This window comes from Bos taurus, chromosome X (genome assembly GCF_002263795.3).
Source record: "Bos taurus isolate L1 Dominette 01449 registration number 42190680 breed Hereford chromosome X, ARS-UCD2.0, whole genome shotgun sequence".
NCBI lineage: Eukaryota > Metazoa > Chordata > Mammalia > Artiodactyla > Bovidae > Bos > Bos taurus.
In genome coordinates this window covers 60,026,970-60,045,587 of record NC_037357.1, presented here as the reverse complement: position 1 = coordinate 60,045,587, position 18,618 = coordinate 60,026,970, and the positions used below count along the sequence as shown (strand labels likewise).

The window sequence follows — 18,618 nt, the reverse complement described above, 5'->3', positions numbered from 1 at the left end:
AACGTTCTCTGGATTTGGAGGGGGAGTAACCTTCACTGGTCTGTTGAGAGCCAGCCATCTGGGAACCTGCCACTTTTACCATCTGTAGTGCTTGTGAAGGCATCTAAACATAAACCTTTTTGTCCCATTACTTGTTTCATGTGACTTTGACTGGCCTCTCAATGAGATCCTGCAGGCAGAATCACTGTCACTGTCTCTTGTTGGGACCCTCTCCCCACATGCGCCATGAAGAACTGGCACAGCGGGGTACAGAGCTACTTGTTGAAATGCCTGAACTGAATCATGTGGACCTTGCATCCCCTTGGCTATGAGCAAGTCAGATTCTGCTCTGCCTTGGGTTCAGCTTGGGAATCAGGTATTAAAGTCACGTGGTTTTGACAGCTGTAGGAATAAAAGTCACTGATAATAGACTAGTGAGGAACTAGGGAGATAATTCTCACTGAATGAAGTCAGTTTTCATCTGCTGAGGTGAAATCAAAGCGGTTTTGCTAGATGTTTGGGGGAGAAGTGAGATCTTTCCAGTAGAATCTGACAATATTGTTCTCAAGGATTATTCTTTGGAGAGGCAAAGAGCCCTTTCCTGGGAGCATTGGAGAAATGAAGCATTTCAGAAGGAAAAAAAAAAAAAAACTGTAGTGAAGTCCCTAGAAGATTTAAGAAGAAAAGATTTAGACAGGTTGAAAATATGAGTCCAGTACAATTTGTACTGGGGTTAAACCAGGAAGCTGAGACCTTCACTGTCTCCCCCATGTCCTTATTTATGTGTGACTCTTTCTGCCTCTCATAGATGCCACTTAGGAGCCCAGACTCAGAGAGCACCCCATCATTTCTAGTGTTTGCTGGCAGGTAGGCCCCTTATATTAATAGCTAGATAACTGACTAATATGAAGTACTCACTTTAAACTGTTAAGGGTAGTTAGTTGTTTTCTATATTACCACTTCCTACAAACATGAATATAACTTCAAGGCCTCAACCCAAAGTAATAAATGATGTGGGCATTTCAATCACTGTGGCAAGGCCAATAGATAAGATACTGGAAAATTCAGCTTTCTGCAGGTCTCAAATCATACCATCCAGAGATTGACAGAGTACAGTTATTAGTCTACGGTCAGCCAAGCTAGGGCTCCAGTCCTGGCTCTACTATTAGCAGGAATGTGAGCTTGGGCTTAGTCTCATCATCTTAAAGTGAGTATGATACTGATAATCTGCCTTTAGGGTTGCTGTGAAATGATCCATGTGAAATCTAGTAGAGTGTCTGGCATACTATAAGAGCTCATTGTGATGGTGGTGGTGGTAGTGTAGCCACTCAGTCAAGTCCAACTCTTTGTGTCCCTGTGGACTATAACCCACCAGGTTTCTCTGTCCATGGGATTCTCCAGCCAAGAATAGTGGAGTGGGTTGTCATGCCCACTCCAGGGGATCTTCCCAGCCCAGGGATCAAACCCACATCTCCTGCTAGGCAGGCAGATTCTTTACCACTGAGCAACCTGGGAAACCCAGAAAAAACTCATTATATGGTAGCTAATCTGACTATGTTAAGAATAGTTCCTAGTTGCAACTCCTAAGAGATTTGACTTACCTACCAGATTTCACCCCCTACATACACTAAGGAAAGAAGACTTTGGAAAAAGAGTGTTCCACCAAGATTCTAAACCACTCATTCAACAAGTATTTATTCAGTGTTTACCTTGTACCTGGCACTTAACAAAATATTGTTAACATAATGGAGACTAAGACATGCTCCCAGGCCTTGAGCAACACCCAGTCTTCTGACTTTTAAGAAGTTACTATACTGCTAAAACTTGTTTCTTTGAAGCCCCCTAAGGAGGGCATTAGAAAAGGACTCTATCATTTGGACTAACTTACACACAAATACTACATCACTTTCCATGAAAATTTAAAAATTCAAGAGGGAAGGCACTTTTAGAATGGTGGTGTTAGGGACTTCTGAAAATCCACTCTAAAAAAACAAGACATTGGAAAACTTTTCAAATTCAACTTCTTTACCACTCTTGAATTTAACCAAAGGCTTGCAACAGAGGAACATTTATTCAAGAAAAACAGCTGAATCTCAGTAAGAACAGCAAGTTTTGTGATAGTTTAGCTTGCCCTCTTCCTATCTACCCAGCTCCACAGTAACCTTGAAAACCAAAAGTTTTGAAATTGTAGTAACTGTGAAAAGGAGCAGTTTGGCAGCCAATGGACAGGAAAAGGACTAAGTTTCGAGCTCTTCAAAAAGATCCATTCCCAGAGAATTGTCATTATATGACCTATCTGGTAAATCTCTAGAAAAGCTCCATTTACGGGGTTTATCTTTGTGTCATCTGACTCAAGACCAATAGACCTTTCCCTAGGGGCACTTTTTGAAAAAAATAAGCAGCAATTATTTAATAGCATGGCTGCCTGAGGTAATGGCTAACAGTTGAGGCAAACAATAGGCTTAACAAAAAGCAATCTGATTCCAGCAATTAAAAAAAAAGGATTATACACCATTATAACTGGAATGCAAGAGTGGGTCAACATAACAATCAATCAATATAATACACTATAGTATTAGAAGGAAGGGAGAAAAAAAAAACATGACCACCTGAATTGACACAGAAAAGTACTTAACAAAATCCAACACCCTATTATCATTAAAAAAAAAAAAACTCAGAAAACTGTAGAACTTCCTCAATCTGATGAAGGCCAGGTATGAAAAACTTACAGCTAATACTACACCATCATCCACTCAATGGACATGAATTTCAGCAGACTCCAGGAGATAGTGGAGGACAGAGGAGCCTGGCATCCTACAGTCCATGGGGTCGCAGAGTTGGACATGACTTAGCCACTGAAAAATATCACACTTAATGAAAACTGACTGAAAACTTTCCCCCTAAAATCAGGAACAAGACAAGGATGTCCACTCTCACCATTTGTATTCATCACTGTACTGGAGTTTCTAGCCATACCAATTAGATAATAAAAGAAATAAAAAGCATTTAGTTTGTGAAGGAAGAAGTAAACCATTTTATTCGCTGACGCCATGTTCTTGAATATAGAAAATCATAAGGAATCAACAAAAAAAGCTCTTAGGGCTAATAAATATGTTCAGCAAGTTTGCAGGATACAAGATCAATACACAAAAGCAGTTGTTTCTATACACCTGCAATGAACAACCCAAAAATGAAATTAAGGGGGAAAATTCCATTTATACTAGCATCAAAAAGAATAAAATACTAAAGAATGAGTTTAGCAAAAGAAGTGTAAGAGTTATACAGCAAAAACTATAAAAGACTTGTTAACTGAAAAAAAAAAAAAAAAGACTACACAACCTAAAAGTTGAAATTATGTTTTATTTGGCAGATTTTCTGAGGACTTAAGCCAGGGCCACAGCCTCTCAGATAGCTCTGAGAAACTGCTCTGAAGAGATAAGGGAGAAACCAGGATATATAGGAGCTTTTGCAATGAAAACAAAGTAGTCAGAACTTCAAAAGATTACTGTTAAAGAAAACCAGATATCTCAAGTTAAAGAATTGAGCACTTTTCTAAGTTATGGGAAGATGCAAGAATCTGGGCTCACTGAAATTATTCTTTTGATATACACCTCAGCTACCTGAGACCAGTATCCAGCTCTTTTCCATCTTGAATCCCCATCAGGGTACACAGTTGGAGGAAACTGTAATGGCTGATGGACTGGCAGCCAGCAGAGTCCTTTAGTCTCCATCCTGAATTCCCTCAGGGCTCACCATCAGGGGTGGCTGTAGTGGTTTAATGGCTGTAACATCTTTTGTTTACTGATATGGCAGGCAATATTTGTTTTCACTGACACACTGTTGAAAAAGGCTAAAGAAGACCTGAACAAATGGAAAGACATTAAAAGCTCATGAATTGGAAAACTTAATGTTGTTATGATGGCAAAACTTCCCAAATTGTTCTATAGGTTCAAGGCAATCCCTATTAAAAACCCAGGTTCCTTTTTTGTGTGTAAATTGACAAGAAGATCATAAAATTCATGTGAAATGCAATGGAGAGGCAGTGTAATCAAAACAATTTTGAAAAAGAACAATGAATTTAGAAGACTCATGCTTCTCAATTTCAAAACTTACTACCAAGCTACTGTTATCAAGACAGTTGGGTACTGGCATAAGGATAAATATCAATAAATGGAATAGAATTAAGAATCTAAAACAAATCCTTATATTTATGGTTATTTGATTTTCAACAAGGGTACCAAAATGATTTAATGGCAGTTCTATTTCCAGTTTTTTAAGGAATCTCCACACTGTTCTCCATAGTGGCTGTACTAGTTTGCATTCCCACCAACAGTGTAAGAGGGTTCCCTTTTCTCCACACCCTCTCCAGCATTTCTTATTTGTAGACTTTTGGATCGCAGCCATTCTGACTGGTGTGAAATGGTACCTCATAGTGGTTTTGATTTGCATTTCTCTGATAATGAGTGATGTTGAGCATCTTTTCATGTGTTTGTTAGCCATCTGTATGTCTTCTTTGGAGAAATGCCTTATGATCCAGCAATCCCACTGCTGGGCATACACACCGAGGAAACCAGAAGGGAAAGAGACATGTGTACCCCAATGTTCATCGCAGCACTGTTTATAATAGCCAGGACATGGAAGCAACCTAGATGTCCATCAGCAGATGAATGGATAAGAAAGCTGTGGTACATATACACAATGGAGTATTACTCAGCCATTAAAAAGAATACATTTGAATCAGTTCTAATGAGGTGGATGAAACTGGAGCCTATTATACAGAGTGAAGTAAGCCAGAAGGAAAAACATAAATACAGTATACTAACGCATATATATGGAATTTAGAAAGATGGTAACAATAACCCTGTGTACGAGACAGCAAAAGAGACACTGATGTATAGAACAGTCTTATGGACTCTGAGGGAGAGGGAGAGGGTGGGAAGATTTGGGAGAATGACGTTGAAACATGTAAAATATCATGTAAGAAACGAGTTGCCAGTCCAGGTTCGATGCACGATACTGGATGCTTGGGGCTAGTGCACTGGGACGACCCAGAGGGATGGTATGGGGAGGGAGGAGGGAGGAGGGTTCAGGATGGGGAACACATGTATACCTGTGGCGGATTCATTTTGATATTTGGGAAAACTAATACAATTATGTAAAATTTAAAAATAAAATAAAATTTAAAAAAATGATTTAATGGGAAAACAGTAGTCTTTTCAAAAAATGGGGTTGATCTCGGGTGGCCTTGCCCTGTAGTGGCTTGAAATAGAATTTTGGTTGCCTGGCTAGAGGTGTGTGAGGCAGTGAGAGTGCTAAATGCTAGACCCTAGACCACAGGGACAAGGCTTTGGCCTGTCAGCTGTGTAGAAATGAATTTCCACAAAGAGATGGAAAATAGTGAAACAAGTGTGTATTAGGAGAAAGACTGTGCAGATAGACACGTGGGTAGGCTCAGAGAGTTGCACTCTAGGGGTAATTGGAATCACTTATATGGGGATTTCTTTTGGCCAATGGTCTTTCATTGCCTGGGTCTGAGTCCACAGTTTATCTCAGGGTCCTCCTCTGTGTGCATGTCATCTCTTAGCCAAGATGGATTTTAGTGAAGAGGCCTATGGGTAGGTTGATTTCACTTGACATTACTGTGAGGTGCAGCTCCCTCCCTTTTTGACCCCCTGAGGAGCCTTTCTTTGCATATGTAGTTGGGAAGGTCTCTCTGACCCCAAGACTGGGAAATATTTGGTCTCTTTATCTCTTATCTGGGCAGGACTCAGCTCCTCTCTGCGCCTGGTCTTTTTCTCTGTCTTGGAGTATCTGTCCAGAGGGGACAGACTCCAGCAGTTCATCCTAGGGCCCATCTATCTGCTGCCTCAAGAAAAGTGAAAATCCTTATGCAAATAAATGAAGTTGGACCCTTTCCTCCCACAATATGCAAAACTTAATTTGAAGTGGATCAAAGAACTAAGTATAAGAGCTAAAGTGATCAAATTCATAGACAGACCCATGAAAGTAAATCTTTGTGGTCTTGGACTGAGTGATGCTTTCTTAGATATGGTTGCAACAGCACAAGGAACTAGAAGATATAAAATGGACTTCATCAAAACTAAAAACTACTGCTCTAGGCTCTGTACATTTTGGCCTTCAGTGTACTCAAACACAACACATACACACTGTGGTTTTATTGCAATCTCTCTTTCTGAGGCATTCTCAAAATCAACTAGAGATTTATTAAATAACCTGTCAAACTGGAACTTCAATATACAAGCAGGAATTAGAACTTTGCCTTCAAAGCTCATAGACCTGTTTGGATTAGATACTACATGGTGGCTTAAGACAAGTTTGCTTTATAACATTCTAATTGTAATTTGTTCTGCCAGAGTCCACACCACCCTATACTACTCTTGTCAGATACAAACATAGAAAATAAAAACCTGTCCAACTTTAAAATTATCATCTTCAGCCAAAGTGAAAATCAGAGCAGATGCATTGAAAATAACGATTGGACAGTCATCAGGCAGTTCAGTAGCTCAGTCATGTCCAACTCTTTGTGACCCCATGGACTGCAGCACAACAGGCCTCCCTGTCCATCACCAACTCCCAGAGCTTGCTCAAACTCATGTCCATCAAGTCAGTGGTACTATCCAACCATCTCATCCTCTGTCATCCCCTTCTCCTCCTGCCTTCAATCTTTCCCAGCATCAGGGTCTTTTCCAATGAGTCAGTTCTTTGCATCAGGTGGGCAAAGTATTGGAGTTTCAGTTTCAGCATCAGTCCTTCCAATGAATATTCAGGACTTATTTCCTTTGGGATTGACTGGTTTGATTGGAATTGACTGTAGTCCAAGGGACTCTCACTAGTCTTCTCCAACACCTCTGTTCAAAAGCATCAGTTCTTTGGCACTCAGCTTTCTTTATGGTCCAACTCTCACATGCATTCATGACTACTGGAAAAACCATAGCTTTGATTAGATGGACCATTATTGGCAAAGTAACATCTCTGCTTTTTAATATGCTGTCTAGTTTGGTCATAGCTTTTCTTCCAAGGAGCAAGCATCTTTTAATTTCATGGCTGTAGTCACCATCTGCAGTGATTTTGGAGCCCAAGAAAATAAAGTCTGTCACTGTTTTCATTGTTTCCCCATCTATTTGCCATGAAGTGATGGGACCAGATGCCATGATCTTAGTTTTTTGTATGTTGAGTTTTAAGCCAACTTTTACACTCTCCTCTTTCACTTTCATCAAGAGGCTCTTTAGGTCTTCTTCACTTTATGCCATAAGGGTGATGTAATCTGCATATCTGAGGTTATTAATATTTCTCCCAGCAATCTTGATTCCAGCTTGTGCTTCCTCCAGTCTAGCATATCACATGATGTATTCTGCATATAAGTTAAATAAGCAGCGTGACATACTCCTTTCCCAATTTGGAACCAGTCTGTTGTTCCGTGTCCGGTTCTAAGTGTTGCTTCTTGACCTGCATACAGATTTCTCAGGAGGCAGATAAGGTGGTCTGGTATTCCCACACCTTTAAGAATTTTCCAAAGTTTGTTGTGATCCACACAGTCAAAGGCTTTGGAGTAGTCAATAAAGCAGAAGTAGGTATTTTCTGGAACTTTCTTGCTTTTTCTATGATCCAACGGATGTTGGCAATTTGATCTCTGGTTCCTCTGCTGTTTCTAAATCCAGCTTGAACATCTGGAAGTTCATGGTTCATGTACTGTTGAAGCCTGTCGTATGTCCATATGAAGTAGACAGTTATGTCCACATGAAGTGGACAGTTATATCCACTTTTTAAAGAAGCTTCACATCTGTATTCTTGCTTTGCTCCTGCTCAGTCACTTCAGTCATGTCCAACTCTTTGTGACTCTATGGACTCTAGCCCTGCCAGGCTCCTCTGTCCATGGGATTTCCCAGGCAAGAATACTGGAGTGGGTTGCCATTCCCTTCTCCAGGGGATCTTCCGGACCCCAAGGATCGAACCTGCATGTCCTGTGTCTCCTGCATTGCAGGCGGATTCCTTACTGCTGAAGCCTTTCCAGAGAGCACAGTGGTAAAGAATCTGCCTGACAACACCTGACAATGCAAGAGATGCGAGTTCAATCCCTGGATCCAGAATATCCCCTGCAGAAGGAAATGGGAACCAACTCCAATATTCTTGTCTATGAAATCCCACGGATAGAGGAACCTGGCATGCTACAGTTGATGAGGTCCCAAAAGAGTCAGACATGACTTAGCGATTAAACAACACCACCAAATTTTTGCTTTAGGAAAGAGCTATTTATTGGGTCAGAGTTCTTGGGATGCACAAGAGAAAGAAGTCCTAGGAGATCATAAAGACTATGGAGAAGTGGTCCAAATGTCTGGTATGGCAGCATTAGGGGGCAGTACTATAGAATAGCAAACTACAAATTGCTACCTGTTTTGTGAATAAAGTTTTATTGCCACACAGCTAAACCTATTCATTTACATATTATCTATTGCTGGGCTTGTGCTGAACCAGCTAAGTTGAGTCTTTGCAAAAGGGATGATGTGGTCTGCAAAGTTGCAAATACTTACTGTCTGGCCCTTTACAGAAAAAGTTTGCTGACCCTTGTGTAACATCAGTACTTCAGTCTGGATATCTCCATCTAGATGTCCCACAGACAAATCTAACTCAGCAGGTATAAAAATGCATGCATAAACTTGTTCCAGCTTCAGTGTTCCCACTCTTAGCACTACTGCCTACCAATTCACCCACAGAAGAAGCCTCTCTCCCTTTTGCCCTCTCACCCTATATATTATTGGAGAAGGTGATGGCACCCCACTCCAGTACTCTTGCCTGGAAAATCCCATGGACTGAGAAGCCTGGTAGGCTGCAGTCCATGGGGTAGCTAGGAGTCGGACATGACTGGGCAACTTCACTTTCACTTTTCACTTTCATGGATTGGAGAAGGAAATGGCAACCCACTCCAGTGTTCTTGCCTGGAGAATCCCAAGGACGGGGGAACCTGGTGGGCTGCCATCTATGGGGTCGAACAGAGTTGGACACAACTGAAGTGACTTAGCAGTAGCCTTAGCAGCCTGTATATTATTTCACATCTCATCCATCACCACATCCTGCCAATTCCACCTCTTCACTATATTTTGAACCTGAGCACATCTCTTCATTTCTACTGCCATTAACTTAGTCTGAGTCATGATCATTTTGTACAAGATTAACAATGGCTTTCTAACTTGTCTTCCTGCCCCTAGTTTGTTTTTTCTTCTGGAGGTATAAATAAGATTTATTGATTAATTGATACTGTGGAAATATCAAATTGTATAGTAATCTCTAAGAACAGTATTTGGGGGCAATATTGACAGTGAGGAAATTGTAAATAGAGGAGGGTGACATAATCTTATTTTGATTCATTACATTTCATTTGTTGGTAAGTCATTTGTAGTAAAAATATCATTCATCTCCAAGCTCTTTGAGAATGGAGAACACATCTAATTCATCTTTGCATCACCACAGGTAGTTACCAAAAGGCATGACATAGACCAGGCATTATAATTATTAAATAAATACAATAAAACAAATTATACAGATGAATATTTTTTACCTTAAGTGAAAATCTCCTTCAATTTTATTTTGCCAGAGCAAAACTATTCCAACAATTTAATAAACAGGCTTTCCCATTGCTTTTTTCCCTAGGGTTATATTTATATCCTTCTTTATTTCTGCATATTGACATATAACAATGTTCACCTTATTTTTACTGACTGGTATTCATTTGAATGTATTTCTCATTGTTGATTATTTAGTTTTATTTTTCCAATTTTCCTACCCCTAACTTTGCCTACCTTCTGCCCCCGAGCCATTTTCTACTCAATAACCAGAAGGATCTTTCTAATGTCTAAACCCGATTCTGGCACATGCATGATGATATATGCAGCCAAGATTTAATGAGCCCTTACTATGTGCTAGACATAGTTCTAAGTGTTTCCTGTGTAGTAACTGATCTTAATCCTTACACGAATCCTCTATTGCTGATGTTGTTATTAACTCCATTCTTTAGGTGAATACTTTTAAGAACAGAGAAAACCAATGTAATCTAGCTCAAGTGTCTATAGTTTAAACTACTCTACTGTTCTACACACACACACACACACACACACACACACACACCCTATCATTCATGGCTTCCCATTGCTCTTAAAATAAGTCATACTATTTATAATGGTTGAAGACTATCATTTTGATCTTCTGTAACCCTTGCCTACCTCTCCAGCCTCATCTCTTGCCATCCAGAGCCTTGCAGTTAAGCAGCAGCCTCCCCAGACTCCCTGTACCAGTCATGCTCATTTTCACCTCTATGCCTTCAGTCATATTATCCCCTCCACTTTAGTTGTTTACTCCCTTCCCCTCTCCTCCCCTACATGCAGCCAGCTTCTACAAATCCTTTAATGCTCCATTCTGGTATTGCCTCCTCCAGGAAGCCTTTGCTGAGCAGATTTGCACTTCCTCTGTGTTCCCATTATGCCCTGTTTTCCATCCATTTATATGCCCTTACTGTACTGTTTCATAACTATCTTTTTATATATCTGTCTCCCTCACCAGACTGTGTGTTCCCAGTGGTTTTTCCATTGCACTCAAATATTTTGTTTTACCCTTCTATTTTTTTTGTACCTTTTTCTAGAACCTTTTCATCCCAGGCTTTGGCACAGGCTATAATGCTGAGAAGAGTAAAAAGGGACTGTATAGGATTTTGTCATTTTGTGTGTGATTGTGTGAAAAGGAGATGTGAGGATATAAGGGGGATCATGAACATCTTTTGAGAAAATGAGACCTCATGATAAAAAGACTTTAGAGGTTGTGTTTTTTGGTTTTTTTTTTTTGTCATTTTGCAATAGTAAACTGCTTTAGGGTGGGCTAGACCCAAAAATGGAGAATGGCTCAAAGACAATATAATTATCTCAGTCATGTAACTGTCCAAGATAGATATTCTTGATCAGCAAGATAGTTCTCCTCCACGTGGTCATCGAAGGACAAAGGCTAACAGAAGCCCCTGGACCACCCTGAGTTACCAGATCCCAGTCAGCAAGAAGGGGAGAGAACATAGGGGACTTCCATAGGTCAGGCCTTGTGATGCCAATCATCATTTCTCCTCACATTCCATTACTGAGAACTTGGTCATGTAACCATGCCTCACTGCAGGGGAGACTGGGAAATGTAGTCCCCCCTGTGCTTAAGGAAGGGGAGAATGGTTTTGGTGGGAAGCTAGAGACCTTCACAGATATACTAACAACAAAATTGGCCTAGTTTACCTTGAGTGCCAGATAAATGATGGAAGAATTTTATTTCCTTTGTACCAGAAAACTATATGGTACAGCTCCATTTAACCTTTCCCATGGGAAGCTGCAGCAATCAGATAGAGGCAATATTTAAAACGATTGCTGACAGTTGAGCTCCCTGTTGAATTGCTTACTAGGAAGTAGCAGCCAGAGGGTGACTTGCAATGCTGATGATCTCTTAACTATTAATAACTGACATGTTGTAGATTGCCTCTAAGTAAAATCCCAGCTGAGTTAGGTACCATCTTATAATATTGGCCCCCAAATATATTTTCCTCCTTTGCATGTCTGGACTAGAGAAGGTGTTAAATGGCAAAGTAGCAACATGATTCTTTGCTAGCCAAGAGGTGCTCAGAAGCAAAAGGAGGGGAAAAAAAAATCAAAAAGGGAACTCATTTCCATTCCAAACCATAGCCACAGGCATGAGCTTATTCGCTGCCAGTTTGTGTTTGCCCGAAGTACACACTTGTTGATGATCTCATGCAAGCTGGGGGAATAAGCAAAAGTGAATCCACTTGAAATGAAACATCCCCATGATTCTCTGCAAAGAGGCAGGTACATTCCCAGGAGAGCTTTGTAGAACAATTGCCCAGGTTCTACTCCCCAGAGGAGGCTCATTTAGTCAGTCTGGGGTGTGACTTGGGAATGAGGAAATTTTTTTCATGTTCCCTGGATGATTCTGATACTGAGCCAAGTTTGAGGCAGCATCTCTCTAATATGATGAAAGTGGGGAGTAGGGGGCACATATGCCAAAGCACAGACCAGAGCGATTTTGTTTAATGTAGGAAACAAATCATTAACCCTAACTCTCCTAGCTTGACATGTAGAGTTGGCTCTGAGATTAGACCCACCTGTGGGACCCTGGAAATCAGGCCTCCTCTGGGAGTGGGCCATAAGCTGGCTGTAAACTAGGAGAGCGATTATGAAGGTAGACTTCCTCCCAGCCGTCCCAGATGCCTGACTTGTTCTCTTCTTTTCCCAGTTTGTGGCCCAGCCCAATTGCCAACAGTTGCTTGCCACTCTGTGGTACGACGGCTTCCCTGGATGGCGGCGGAAACACTGGGTCGTCAAGCTTCTGACGTGCATGACCATTGGGTTCCTGTTTCCCATGCTGTCTATTGCTTATCTCATCTCACCCAGGAGCAACCTTGGGCTGTTCATCAAGAAACCCTTCATCAAGTTTATCTGCCACACAGCGTCATATCTGACCTTCCTCTTCATGCTTCTCCTGGCTTCTCAGCACATCGTCAGGACAGACCTCCATGTACAAGGACCTCCCCCGACTGTTGTGGAGTGGATGATACTGCCTTGGGTTCTCGGTGAGTCACAGGGACCAGAAGCTATGGCCAGACTGCCTGCTGGTCTTGTCTAAAGAAACTACTGGAATCAGCAGTTGGACTGGCCCTGAAATAAGGCACCTTTCCTCTGTGTGGTGGGATAGTTGTTGGGAATCTCAGAAACGTGGTTCCTTCCCCCCCCTGGGCCTGGGTCACTTGCTGTCACAGGGTTTGCCATGAGATTGGCAGTGTACCCAGGGCTTGTTTCAACTAACCTAACTTCGTCAATGACAAGGAAGTTGTCTGTCAGTGGGTTTAGAGGGAAAGCCAAGTGTTAGTCAGGACAGGCTCAGGTAGGCTGGGCAGGGCAAGTGCTGAACAGTCTATTTGATGCCTTCTTTCCCATCACTGAAGTTGAGGGGATGCCACCAAAATCTGCTGCTTTCCTATGACTATGCTAAATGATCCCTGTACTTATTATCCAGGGTCCACATCCTATTTGGATACTGATTTCACAACCAGGAGGGAAACCTAGGAAATTCACACAATTCATGGTAAAAAAGCAGCCTTAACCAGAAGTCTCCAGGCATAATTACATTGCATTGGACCCTCCAGTGCATCACCACCCTCCAGGTCCTTGATACTTAAACTGAGGTCCCCAAACCAGCAATGTTAGCATCAACTTGTTAGACATACAGATTTGCGAGTCTCACTTAGGGTCTGTGAAATCAGAATCTACATAATCCCCATGTAATTCGCATGTATTTTAAAGCAGGGGTCCCCAACCTATAGGATCTAATGCCTGATGATCTGAGATGGAACTGATGTAATAAATAATAGAAATCAAGTACACAATAAATGTAATGCACTTGAATCATCCCAAAACCATCTCTCACCCCACCCCACTGCCATCCTGGTCTGTGGAAAAATTGTCTTCCACAAAACTGGTCCCTGTTGCCAAAAAGTTTGGGGACCGCTGTTTTAAAGTCTGAGATGAAGCCAGAAAGAAAAACACCAATACAGTATACTAACACATATATATGGAATTTAGAAAGATGGTAACGATAACCCTGTATGCGAGACAGCAAAAGAGACACAGATGTATAGAACAGTCTTTTGGACTCTGTGGGAGAGGGAGACGGTGAGATGATTTGGGAGAATGGCATTGAAACATGTATAATATCATATAAGAAACGAATCGACAGTCCAGGTTCGAAGCAGGATACAGGATGCTTGGGGCTGGTGCACTGGGATGACCCAGAGGGATGGTATGGGGAGGGAGGTGGGAGGGGGGTTCAGGATTGGGAACACGTGTACATCCGTGGCGGATTCATGTTGATGTATGGCAAAACCAATACAATATTGTAAAGGAATTCAATTCAGTTCAGTTCAGTTCAGTCACTCAGTCCTGTCCAACTCTTTGCAACCCCATGAATCACAGCACACCAGGTTTCCCTGTCCATCACCAACTCCCGGAGTTCACTCAGGCTCACCTCCATCGAGTCCGTGATGCCATCCAGCCATCTCATCCTCTGTCGTCCCCTTCTCCTCCTGCCCCCAATCCCTCCCAGCATCAGAGTCTTCTCCATTAGTCTCCAATTAAATAAATTTAAATTAAAAATAAGTAAATAAAAAAATAAAGTTGAGACGTACTAACTTAGACCACAGTCGCTCCTTTTACTGCTTTCAACATACCAAAGCTAAAGAAACATCTATTAATATGTCATCAGGCAGAATTCCATGAAACCCACACACAATGAGAGGAGAGAAGAGAAAGGAGGATTTTAAATGATTCTGATACCCATTGCCTAGCTTCAGCCCCAACATCCAGTGCTTTGGACCATGGCCTCCTTGCATACCTCAAAACTCATTGACAAATTTTCCCTATAAGACATATATAGTGGAAAATAAGGACTATATGGGATAATACTGATACTTAGTTCAGTTCAGTCGCTCAGTCATGTCCGACTCTTTGCAACCCCATGAATTGCAGCACGCCAGGCCTCCCTGTCCATCACCAACTCAGAGTTCACTCAAACTCACATCCATCGAGTCGGTGATGCTATCCAGCCATCTCATCCTCTGTTGTCCCCTTCTCCTCCTGCCCCCAATCCCTCTCAGCATCAGAGTCTTTTCCAATGAGTCACCTCTTCTCATGAGGTGGCCAAAGTATTGGAGTTTCAGCTTCAGCATCAGTCCTTCCAAAGAACACCCAGGGCTGATCTCCTTGAGAAAGGACTGGTTGGATCTCCTTGCAGTCCAAGGGACTCTCAAGAGTCTTCTCCAACACCACAGCTCAAAAGCATGAATTCTTCGGCACTCAGCTTTCTTCACAGTCCAACTCTCACATCCATATGTGACCACTGGAAAAACCATAGCCTTGACTAGATGGACCTTTGTTGGCAAAGTAATGTCTCTGCTTTTGAATATGCTATCAAGGTTGGTCATAACTTTCCTTCCAAGGAGTAAGCATCTTTTAATTTCATGGCTACAATCACCATCTGCAGTGATTTTGGAGCCCCCAAAAATAAAGTCAGCCACTGTTTCCACTGTTTCCCCACCTATTTCCCATGAAGTGATGGGATCAGATGCCATGATTTTAGTTTTCTGAATGTTGAGCTTTAAGCCAACTTATTCCCTCTCCTCTTTCACTTTCATCAAGAGGCTTTTTAGTTCCTCTTCACTTTCTGCCATAAGGGTGGTGTCATCTGCATATCTGAGATTATTAATATTTCTCCCAGCAATCTTGATTCCAGCTTGTGTTTCTTCCAGTCCAGCGTTTCTCATGATGTACTCTGCGTATAAGTTAAATAAGCAGGGTGACAATATACAGCCTTGATGTACTTCTTTTCCTATTTGGAACCAGTCTATTGTTCCATGTCCAGTTCTAACTGTTGCTTCCTGACCTGCATATAGGTTTCTCAAGAGGCAGGACAGGTAGTCTGGTATTCCCATATCTTTCAGAATTTTCCACAGTTTATTGTGATCCACACAGTCAAAGGCGTTGGCATAGTCAATAAAGCAGAAATAGATGTTTTTCTGGAACTCTCTTCCTTTTTCCATGATCCAGCAGATGTTGGCAATTTGATCTCTTGTTCCTCTGCCTTTTCTAAAACCAGCTTGAACATCAGAAAGTTCAAGGTTCACATATTGCTGAAGCCTGGCTTGGAGAATTTTGAGCATTACTTTACTAGCGTGTAAGATGAGTGCAATTGTGCGGTAGTTTGAGCCTTCTTTGGCATCGCCTTTCTTTGGGACTGGAAGGAAAACTGACCTTTTCCAGTCCTGTGGCCACTGCTGAGTTTTCCAAAGTTGCTGGCATATTGAGTGCAGCACTTTCATGGCATCATCTTTCAGGATTTGAAATAGCTCAACTAGAATTCCATCACCTCCACTAGCTTTGTTCATAGTGATGCTTTCTAAGGCCCACTTGACTTCACATTCCAGGATGTCCGGCTCTAGGTAAGTGATCACACCATCGTGATTATCTTGGTCATGAAGATCTTTTTTGTACAGTTCTTCTGTGTATTCTTGCCACCTTTTCTTAATATCTTCTGCTTCTGTTAGGTCCATACCATTTCTGTCCTTTATTGAGCCTATCTTTGCATGAAATGTTCCCTTGGTATCTCTAATTTTCTTGAAGAGATCTCTAGTCTTTCCCATTCTGTTGTTTTCCTCTATTTCTTTGCATTGATTGCTGAGGAAGGCTTTCTTATCTCTCCTTGCTATTCTTTGGAACTCTGCATTCACATGCGTATATCTTTCCTTTTCTCCTTTGCTTTCGCTTCTCTTCTTTTCACAGCTATTTGTAAGGCCTCCCCAGACAGCCATTTTGCTTTTTTGCATTTCTTTTCCACATGGTCTTGATGTAGATGGTCTTGATCCCTGTCTCCAATACAATGTCAAGAACCTCCGTCCATAGTTCATCAGGCACTCTATCAGATCTAGTCCCTTAAATCTGTTTCTCACTTCCACTGTATTGGTCCACTGGAGAAGGGAATGGCAAACCACTTCCGTATTCTTGCCTAGAGAACCCCATGAACAGTATGAAAAGGCAAAATGATAGGATACTGAAAGAGGAACTCCCCAGGTCGGTAGGTGCCCAATATGCTACTGGAGATCAGAGGAGAAATAACTCCAAAAAGAATGAAGGGATGGAGCCAAAGCAAAAACAATACCCAGTTGTGGATGTGACTGGTGATAGAAGCAAGGTCCGATGCTGTAAAGAGCATTACTGCATAGGAACCTGGAATGTCAGGTCCATGAATCAAGGCAAATTGGAAGTGGTCAAACAAGAGATGGCAAGAGTGAACATCAACATTCTAGGAATCAGCGAACTAAAATGGACTGAAATGGGTGAATTTAACTCAGATGACCATTATTTCTACTACTGTGGGCAGGAATCCCTTAGAAGAAATGGAGTAGCCATCATGGTCAACAAGAGTCTGAAATGCAGTACTTGGATGCAATCTCAAAAATGATAGAATAATCTCTGTTCGTTTCCAAGGCAAACCATTCAATATCACAGTAATCCAAGTCTATGCCCCAACCAATAATGCTAAAGAAACTGAAGTTGAACTGTTCTATGAAGACCTACAAGACCTTCTAGAACTAACACCCAAGAAAGATGTCCTTTTCGTTATAGGGGACTGGAATGCAAAAGTAGAAGTCAATAAACACCTGGAGTAACAGGCAACTTTGGCCATGGAATACAGAATGAAGCAGGGCAAAGGCTAATAGAGTTTTGCCAACAGAACACACTGGTCATAGCAAACACCATCTTCCAACAACATAAGAGAAGAGTCTACACATAGATATCACCAAATGGTCAACACCGAAATCAGATTGATTATATTCTTTGCAGCCAAAGATGAACAAGCTCTATACAGTCAACAAAAACAAGACCAGGAGCTGACTGTGGCTCAGATCATGAACTCCTTCTTGCCAAATTCAGACTTAAATTGAAGAAAGTAGGGAAAACCACTAGACCATTCAGGTATGATCTAAGTCCAATCCCTTATGATACTTAATTAATTCATTGAGTAAATAACCCCCACTCTAAAATGGGAAGAGTGTAGAGTCAGACACCCTAAATTGCAGCAGCATTCCAGTAACTATAGTAACAATGTAAAAGTGAGTAGCATCCAGAAAACTATAACATACAGGCGTCTTTAAGTAAAGTCTATCCAGTTTGGCAAGTTCAAGACAGAGTGGTGAGATAGCAAAGAAAGAAGAAAGTTACTACCACTCCTAGGGGCTCCACTGACTCCCAATTCATTCATTGATTTCCTCTTTCTTCATTTGGGGATTCCTGCTCAGAGGTTAAAGCATCTGCCTGCAATGCGGGAGACCTGGGTTCGATTCCTGGGTTGGGAAGATCCCCTGGAGAAGGAAATGGCAACCCACTCCAGTATTCTTGCCTGGAGAATCCCATTGACGGAGGAGCCTGGTGGGCTACAGTCCATGGGGTCGCAAAAAGTCAGACACGACTGAGCGACTTCCATTTCACTTTCACTTTCACTGTGATGACTAGTCTGATGCTGTGAAGCAATAAACCTTTTGCCTCCATTTTTCAGGTTTCATTTGGGGGGAGATAAAGGAAATGTGGGATGGTGGATTTACTGAATACATCCATGACTGGTGGAACCTGATGGATTTTGCAATGAACTCACTCTACCTGGCAACTATTTCCTTGAAGATTGTAGCCTATGTCAAGGTAACTTGGAATATTTGCTGTTTTTCTTAATCATTTGTTTACAGTAAGCTTTAGCTATGGGAGCACAAAGAGTTTAGGGGGCAAGTGTTAAGACTGTCAATCCATATGGAAAGGTACCATAAAATAGACATTTTTTCAGTGGCTTGTAAGCAGTGTCCACCTAACCAGACAGTGGAGAATGGAGCAATTTGCAAATGAATTCTTAGCTTCTTCAACTCTGACAGTAAAAGGTCTGCAGCTGCCCACCCACTCAGTCAGTGTTTACATTCTCTCTACAGTATCCTGGCCAAGAAGATAGCCCACTGATGTTTGCATGAGGCAGAGACAAGACATTCACTCA

General features: G+C 41.6%; 1 protein-coding gene across 2 annotated transcripts in view; it reads left to right on the top strand.

The window, feature by feature from the left end:
* Positions 1-18,618, top strand: part of TRPC5 (transient receptor potential cation channel subfamily C member 5) — a 355,906-nt gene that overhangs the window by 277,210 nt on the left and 60,078 nt on the right. For both annotated transcript variants that reach the window (XM_059883295.1, NM_001166574.1), the window contains 2 exons: positions 12,268-12,604; positions 18,139-18,278. In XM_059883295.1, the coding sequence (XP_059739278.1) occupies positions 12,268-12,604; positions 18,139-18,278 (477 nt within the window). The remainder of the gene's footprint in view (positions 1-12,267; positions 12,605-18,138; positions 18,279-18,618) is intronic.